The 9069-nt window shown below is 42.1% G+C and overlaps 1 protein-coding gene across 1 annotated transcript in view; it reads right to left on the bottom strand.

Moving 5' to 3' along the window:
• Positions 1-1403: 1403 nt before the first annotated feature.
• PCF11 (PCF11 cleavage and polyadenylation factor subunit) overlaps positions 1404-9069 on the bottom strand; it is a 16036-nt gene continuing 8370 nt past the window's right edge. The window contains exons 8-15 of the mRNA XM_010015227.1: positions 7323-7410; positions 6554-6673; positions 6077-6185; positions 4858-5041; positions 4230-4385; positions 3211-3303; positions 2529-2564; positions 1404-1944 (exon numbers count right to left, since the gene is read on the bottom strand). Coding sequence (XP_010013529.1) covers positions 1735-1944; positions 2529-2564; positions 3211-3303; positions 4230-4385; positions 4858-5041; positions 6077-6185; positions 6554-6673; positions 7323-7410 — 996 coding nt within the window. The 3' untranslated portion in view covers positions 1404-1734. The remainder of the gene's footprint in view (positions 1945-2528; positions 2565-3210; positions 3304-4229; positions 4386-4857; positions 5042-6076; positions 6186-6553; positions 6674-7322; positions 7411-9069) is intronic.

Raw genomic sequence — 9069 nt, 5'->3', positions numbered from 1 at the left:
TGACTTGTTGACAGGGTTCCCTGCGTTTCCGGAGTCCTGCTTCCAGGCAGGATGAGCCCTTCCCAATCGGATTTACAGGAGCACATTGTTAATTACATGGACCAAGTAAAATCCATTTGGAGCTCAATTATCCTTGTCATTGTCAGGGTGCCATAAATCCTCTTGCTGCAACTTACAGGTCTCTTTTCTGTCCCTGGCAGACCGAGCTTTTTCTAACAGCCTTCTACATACTTAAAGACATCGTGTCTCAGTCCCCTCTGATGTGGTGTGACTTAGAAGCTTATGGTTTTCCAGGACACGAAGTGTTGGAACAAGTAACGGAGGAATAACTCCCCACAGCACAGCCCCCAGCCACACACCCGACCGAAAGGACTGACTTAGCCCCGATGAAGCTCATGGAAGTATTTTTGTTCCTCTGGCTTTCCCCTCAAGTTATTTTTAAGGTTGACATCTAACAACAGGGCACTCACAAATATAGCTACAACCTTAATATGAGTCAAGGAATTACTCACATCTTTAACTGCAGGAAGATGGGAAGAAGTTGCTGCCAACAGCAAAATCATCTTCACAGCCAAATAGTTCTACCTATACACTAAGAGCGAGTTCTGATCTCCCACCCATCCTCACTGCAAGAGTAATACCCTTCGACTGTGATGCTGCTCTTTGAGTGCTTGTGTCTTATTCCCAGCACTCCAGAAATACAATAAAACACTAAATGCACATTGTCCTAAGACAAGAGTTGTACGATTACTTCTGCTCCCGCACAAACCCGGTTTTGAAAGGAAGAGACTTGCACTCAAATATATGCTTAATTTTATTTATTACATTTAAGAAATATTAACATCTCAGGATATCTGGTTTACCATCTAAGTCCAGTCATAAGCAACAAAAAGAAAAGTGTTAACCATGTTTCAAATGAGCATTCTTACATTCATTCCCCCCCTGTAACGTAAAGAAAAGTGTTCAGCTGTATTAAATTCTTAGGTGTTTGACTAATGGAAGAAAAAATAATCATTAAAAATGTCTTAACTACCAGGCATCCTGGTTTGTTAACTGGTTGTTGGCACTTGTGTTCACAATCAAGCACTCTGGTTCCTTGGCTAAATTTCCCCCTTCTACCCAGAACTGTGGTTTTGGTTATTTATTTATTTTTTTTTAGGTTTTTAATTTTTTTTATTTCTATCTGGATATGTAAGTTTGTTCAAATAAGTCTAGAAAGAAAAGAAACCTCGCGTTGCCTGTGAGACGGTCCTGCACTGCGTTCCAACCTCTGTGAGAAATACCTATGGCCTATGGGATAAGTGAAGGAAGATTATTTGCTTTCTGAATCTTAACTGAGCAAAAAGTTCTGTTTGAAGTTCATTGCAACTGAAAAAAGTACAGAAACGCTGTCTCCATTTGATGGTGTGCATAAACGTTACACTCCCATATATAGCAAAAATAGCTTTTATTTATAATTTACATTTCCACAAGTGAAAATTGTACATTTTTTACATAGACCGTTTCGTTCCGTTTAAATTTTCACGCATCTACAGAACTTTCACACAATGACACCTGAAACTGTGCAGGCAAGTTAAGAAATTCAAATACAAAAATGTATTTATTAACCAAACAGTAGTTGAGGCCCTGCCTCAGTTGAACATTTTTATTTCATATAAAAAGTATTTGCCTTCCAGGGATAACACAGCAGCTCTTCTGTAAAAAAACAAATAGAATGTTCATACCTCGGTTAGTTTAAACAGACTCATCAGGTTCTGTCTTTATTTCTGTAGATGCAGGTGTGCTCTCTTCTGCACAGGCAGGAGGGGTGTCATCAGGTTCTTCTTTCACTTTAGGTGACTCACAGGACTCTTCTGTTTCTTGCTTAACAATGTCCAACATTATATTTAGTGGGTTTTCTACGGGAGTTTTGCTGGGAGATGGCGTGCAATCGAATGATGATGTCTGCAAAGCCAAAGTCAAAACAGCATTAACACGCATTAAAGGAAGACTTTTTAGCTCCTTATCCCTTTTACTCTTTCCAAATGCAAACACATTGATGGTCAGGCACTCAGCCCCCAAACTTCTACTTTATGAAGATCCTAAGAAAACAAATTTGCTTTTTTAATGGCATTACTTTTTCCACAATTCCTTTGGAAGTGTCATCCAAGCAGTGATGGAATGCTTAACGCGCTACCACAAACTATTCCCTGCATCCCCAAGGGAACTCTAACTCCCAAAACACCACACACCCTAACACCCATCTATTCCGTTTTTGCAAATTCCTCAGATGACATGTGTTACTCAACAACAAATCCAGGATGTGGTTTCAAACCATGGTTTCACTTCAGTCGTGTGTAACACAAGCTGTCACGGCGCATCGCAACCAGAAATACACCCTGGCTAGTTCTGTATTACAAGCTTGCCATGCGAGCCTTGGGCAAGAGAAATGGGTAGCTCTGAACACATCTGCTCCTTGCAAAGGCAGAGATCCAGCAAACAAAGAGCAAGCCAAATACTTCAGAAAACATGAAGAAGGATTCACTTACGTTTTGGTAATCTTCGTAGCAAGATGGATGGTAAATCTGAAAGAGAACAATTATCTGTTTAAATACATTAAATGACAGCAGGATCATTGGTTAAAAACAGAACAATGTCAATTACACATCATCACACAACAGCACAAAGAGGCCAAGAATGGTGTCAAATATGGCTGGGAAATGATTCTGTACTTACTTAGGACAAACTATAATACAGGAGCCTGGAAAGTGCTGGGAATTATCTGTATACAGAAATAAATGAACCAGTACCTACACCTATATAGAAAGATGTTCATTTTCCCTTCAGCACAGCAGTATAAGGGAAGGCCAACGAGGCTACACTAATGCCAGTAGGACTTCATGCACTTCCAAGGACTGAGATATTTATGCACTTGGAAGCCTGGAAAACTACCACAGGAATCCTTCAGGAGAAACAAAGCCCTTAGAATCACAGGATCATGGAATGGTTCGGGTTGGAAAGGACCTTAAGATCATCCAGTTCCAACCCCCTGCCATGGGCAGGGACATCTCACACTAAACCATGTCACCCAAGGCTCTGTCCAACCTGGCCTTGAACACTGCCAGGGATGGAGCATTCACCACTAAAGCCCTTGGCTTTCCCTTTTTTTTTTGCTGTAATTCTTTGGGGTTTTTTTACTATAAATACCATACGTAAGTACAACCAGATTACCTTCTCGTCTACTCTGATAGCATTCTTCAGGTGCCACTCTTCCTCTTCCTCATCCCAGTACTGTTCAAATTGCTCTTGGCAAATTTCACAGCTCTGAAAAGTTATTACAGAATAACAGAGATAAATGAGATTAATAACAGAGAAAAATGAGATCATTCCAACAACTTACTAACTTCAGAACCTAGGGACAGTCAAATAAGGTTCTTTTAAATACATTCGGACTACAACATGATCTGTCTTCCACACTTTAAAAGTAACTTTAGAAAACATTAATTAAATATTATTTGAGTACAGTTTGCAGGTTAGGATCTGGCCTGACAACTGCTGGCACTTAGAAAGGTAAGCTTTGCCCTTTCAGCTAGGAAGTCTGCAGAGCACTTCCTAACAATCCAATGCCGGTTTACTGACATGTAAAGACAATTCAGCACAGGGATTTAATTTTATGGCATTATCTTCACTCTTCTCCTAAACCTGGAGCCTCAGCCTAACGAAAGCAGAATATTTAGATGAAGTATTAACATTTTTAGTACTTCTGTGCAAAATAAACTGGAGAACAAAGCACAAAAGCCCTTCATGGCCTGGCAGGTAGTTGTAATTGTAACAACATTTGTACTTGATCACTACACCAATTCATCTACCAAAACACAGCTCTACAGGTTACTTTGAGGTATTTCTTTGTCCTAATGCTTATCTTCCACCAAAACCAAATTCTGTGTAAAAGTATGTAAAACCCAATAAGCCCAACTGGAATGGCAAAGGACCATTTCCAATTCACTTGCTTTAGTTACTCTTTCTACAGAAACATTCAGCAAATTAACACACTCTGCCCATTTCAATGATGGGTGTAGATTATATTGAACTACAGGTGGTTCATACTATCTGCCCCTGGGAAACAACCATTACACACACAAATACACCACCTGGGAAGTGGCTGCACAAAGACCCAAGAACAAGGCTTCAGTCTACATATGCTGTATGAAAGAATGTATCTGAGCTAATGAACACAAGCTGAAACTTACCTCAACCGCTCCAGCAGGTCCTGCAGGGACACTCTGAAACTCCTTTTCTTTTGCAGCTTCTTGTGTCTTCAACACAACCTCTTCATGAGCTTTTTCAAAGAACTGGCTCTTTGCACGCTCCTCGAGGTCAGCTATTTCCTCAAATTCAATCCAGTCCTAAGGAAAAAGGTTTCATTCACAGTCAGACTCTGACAAATAGCCAGAAATGGCTAAAAAAGTAAAGCTCAGGGACTAAAAAGAGCACCAACCAAGAGACGTCCCCCGAGTACCATATTCAATGAATCTTCATCAGAGCTGCGGTGCTCCTCACATGCAGCACCAGCACAGTGGGTGCTTTCTCACAATGCTACACTTCAAAAAGGCTTTTTCCATGAAAACCACTAGCCTTCATTCCATTCTCAGTGCAATGAAAACAGCACCAATGACTTCAAACTGGTTATTGTTCATCATACAATTCCCTTTTGTATTTCAAAAGGCATTTGAGAACTACTTGAAATAGCTAAGACGTTGTTTACCACAGGCCAGCTTGTGTGATGATGCAGATTTCAACTGCAAGCTTACAGCCCATACGTAAGTAAAACACAGAATCCAGCCTGTAGTTTATCAAGCCACACGTTGCACTACTTACTGTTAAACTGTAGTACCATCTCCTGTGTGTAATTTTTCTGCTAACATCTTTCTCTGTCCGGTTCTGACGATAATGCCAATCCAAATGATCTGCATAAACATCTGTCTGGGAAGTGGTGAATCTCATTCCACACGAGTAACACTGAATTCCAGTGTACAGACGATTTATAACACTATCATATCGCCTACAAAAAGTGGGGGGAAAGAAGTCTTAACATTTCTTTGAAAAGACACAGGTAAGAAGTTGCTTATAGGTCCACAAGAGGAAAAACATTAATCTACTGCACAGCCAAAGCACACATACAGATAAATTCTTCCTCATTTTCATAGCACAATCAACTGGAACATTCAAATAACAAACAAGGGGCTCAAATTAACCCCATCAGCATATGAGAAACTTGCTAGTGTTAAGTTTCATGTCTGCTAGTTTCATCAGCAAATAGTGCATAAAATCTTACAGCCTGCATTTGGCTCAGCTTTGCAAACTACTGCAAAGGTGGTAAAACCAGCAGTTATGCAGGAAGTTGAAGGGAGATGAGGCCACAGAGATGCTGCGAGGGCTGGAGCAGCTCTGCTCTGGAGCCAGGCTGAGAGAGCTGGGCTGGGGCAGCTGGAGAAGAGAAGGCTCCTGAAGGGGAGACCTTAGAGCAGCTCCAGTGCCTAAAGGGGCTCCAGGAAACCCGGAGAGGTGCTTTGGACAAGGGCCTGTAGAGACAGGGCAAGGGGAATGGCGTAAACCTGCCAGAGGGGAGACTGAGATGAGCTCTGAGGCAGAAGCTCTTCCCTGTGAGGGTGCTGAGGCGCTGGCACAGGGTGCCCAGAGAAGCTGTGGCTGCCCCATCCCTGGCAGTGTTCAAGGCCAGGTTGGACACAGGGGCTTGGAGCAACCTGCTCTAGTGAAGGTGTCTCTGTTCATGGCAGGGGTTGGGACTGGATGAGCTTTAAGGTCCCTTCCAACTCCAGCCATACCAATTCTCTGGCTTCAATACGTAGCACAACCTTACCAAGTAACATCATGCCACCTGCGTAAAGATAGCTTTCCCAGGTTAATTTTCCCTCTTTTCCTCTCGCCAAGGCTGACAGTAAAAACTGCAGGTCCTCTCAGTCACAAAATGACACAGAACCTTTTTCAAAAGCTCTCAGCTGTCTTGGATTAACTGTCTAGATATGACTATGTCATTATTTGTTAGCACTCTTTAAGCTCATTCTACTATACGCACTGTCTTAATTCTTCAACAGTGAAGTTAGTGAGATCTGGGACATTCTGATCTTCATTCTGGTCATCATCTTCCTCTTCAGCAGCTGGCTGGGCTGATGCTTCATTCACTTCTGGAAAGCATAAAGATATTTTACCAAAATTTCCGTACATCATCAGAAAGAAGCGACGTGCTCTTGACATTTACTAACTATTAACAAATACTATGTGACTGTGCTAACAGACAAGTGTGCAACAGCCAAGTCAATCATCTTCTAACATCATTCACATAAACAAAGCATACGAGAAACTGTAAGCTACTCAGGATTTCAATTTAGGCAAACAGATACTAGGAATTTACTCTATCACATACTCCACAGTCCTTTCCAAAACCAAAGTTCAGTTAAGAAAACCATGCAGGAGTTCACAACAGCTCTAATACTTCACTTTACACGTCAGTTGTGGATAAACTGAGTAATTAGAACATAATGGATCTACATACGTGCTGAAGTGGAATCAGTTTTTGACAGTTTGAGGATCCCTGTTTTCAGCAGTTTAGCAAACAACTCATTGACATCAACCTGCCCAAGGTGGTTATCAGGGTATGAATGTGGAACGGCTCCTGGGGAAAAACATCAAGGTTCAAGGAGACAAGAAGTTGCATCAGAAACTCAAGTCACGTTCAGCAGCGTGTTTCAAAACACACTTTTCCTTCAGCCCCTTGTTCCTTCCATTTTTATTCCAAATTATTTATCAGCTCTCTCTGCCTTATGGCTAGTCCTTGGCTAACTTTTTCCCTCGCAGTAAAAGTGCTATCTAAGCTGGTTGCCCATACACAGATTCCTACTGGACAGTTATTGGAATGCAGCATTTTCCTTATTTAATGCCTCAATATGTCACCAAGACTAATCTACTTCATCACCTACTTGAACTATTTCTGACTTCTTAGAAGCTTTTCATTACTAACCACTCATATACCCCTACAGACTGGGGCCTTCCAGCAGAGCAGACCAAAATGTATTCATTTTTTCTTTAAGACAACCTCACACCAAACCCACAGAGTCAATGAAACCTACTGAAAACCTTCACTGTTTGAGGGAAACCCCTGAAGAAACAAAGGTACTACAGAAACCATATCCACAGCCACCTCACTGAGGATTCCCTCAGTCCACACAGACCTTGTACATCAGGACACTATAAAGGTCATTTTTGTGGCCATGAACAAAAAGAATAACCCAAAGGAAAGAAAAGAGAATTGTTTTGTTACCCACCTGCAGGGTTCTGAACAAAACTTCCAGGATTTGGCAAATACTGTTGACCTTGGCCATAAGGCCCTCCTTGAGCAGACAGGAGAGATACCTGTGAAAGGCAACATTTAAGTATTTTTTGTACAATAATGTCATTTTCAGTTTCCTTATTATAATTTTATCATTAACTTCTCAAGGTTTCTCAGTCATTTTATACAGATTAAATTCCTTCCAGGAGTCAGTTTGGTATTAAAAGGTCCACAAATGACAACATAACCTTTCCCTCGTTTTCACTTCACACTAGAGACGTTTCAGAACACTCACTCACTTGGCCTAACATTTACATTAGAACAAACCAACCCCCGCCCCAAACCAAAGAAGAAACTCCAAACAAAGCCCAAACCAAACCAATAACCCCCAAACACCATTTCTTGTAGAGCCAGGAGCCTTCAATCCCATTTTCCAAACAGTTCTTCCTTTTAACTTGCTCCTGTTCACCAAAAGAGAGCTCATCACAAAGAAATTAAAGAAGCCAGGAAGGGTATATCAACAAATGCCAGGATCAATTCTGATCTAAGAACTGAAAGAGCATCCACTATATGAAACACATATGAAGGCAGGATTCTTTTAGCAAACCAGCCACAGTGAGCTTCAGATAGAAGAGGGTTTACAACATCCTAATAATAAAAATGGGGTGTTTCTCCCCCTAACTGGGTGCTTTCTGGCTTTACAAATTGTTTAAAACCTCATCCCACGAGAGCTCAGCAGGACACAGCACCTGCTTTCATACAATCACTTCATGTTCCATTATTATCCCTCAAATGAAAAAAGCTTTCAAATCTCTCCTCTACTGAAACATTGCTTTCACTGAAGTATTATTTTCCCCTTTTGACAAGAGTATTTCAAACAGGGGCCTCAGCAAGGACTTACAGAGCTCTTACAGCATGCTGGTGCCAAAGGGATTTTAGAAGACAGTAGTTCAACATTCACAGGATAGTTTGGGTTGCGAAGGACCTTAAGATCATCCAGCTCAAACTCCTGCCATGGGCAGGGACACCTTCCACTAGAGCAGGTTGCTCCAAGCCCCTGTGTCCAAGCTGGCCTTGAACACTGCCAGGGATGGGGTAGCCACAGCTTCTCTGGGCACCCTGTGCCAGCGCCTCAGCACCCTCACAGGGAAGAACTTCTTCCTTGTATCTAACCTGAACTTCCCCTGTTTCAGTTTGAACCCATCACCCCTTGTCCTATCACTACAGTCCCTGATGAAGAGTCCCTCTCCAGCATCCTTGGAGGCCCCCTTCAGATATGGGCAGCTCCTCTGCAATCTCCATGTAGCTTCTCTTCTCCAGGTTGAACAGAACAATGTCTGTTCTTTCTCAATTCCCCCAAATAATGGGTATCTTTTTAAACCTACTTTTCACCAGTACCAACAGGTGCAAACAGACCACAGACTTCTGCCCATTCCAGTTCTGCACCTCTTAGAAAATTGCATACATTCACTTACATTATAGCAACTTCTGATGCCTAAAGGGACTGACAATAAAGCTGGAAAGGGACAGGACAAGGGGGAATGGCTTTAAACTGACAGAGGGGAGATTTAGATTAGACGTTAGGAAGAAATTGTTCCCTGTGAGGGTGCTGAGGCGCTGGCACAGGGTGCCCAGAGAAGCTGTGGCTGCCCCATCCCCGGCAGGGTTCAAGGCCGGGGGGGACAGGCTTTTAGCAACCTGGGCTAGGGGAAAGGGTCCCTGGTCATTGCCGAAAAAAAAAA

The sequence above is a fragment of the Nestor notabilis genome, unplaced genomic scaffold, assembly GCF_000696875.1.
Source record: "Nestor notabilis isolate BGI_N333 unplaced genomic scaffold, ASM69687v1 scaffold17215, whole genome shotgun sequence".
NCBI lineage: Eukaryota > Metazoa > Chordata > Aves > Psittaciformes > Psittacidae > Nestor > Nestor notabilis.
The sequence above is the reverse complement of the archived record's forward strand: the minus strand, read 5'-3'. Positions and strand labels throughout refer to the sequence as shown.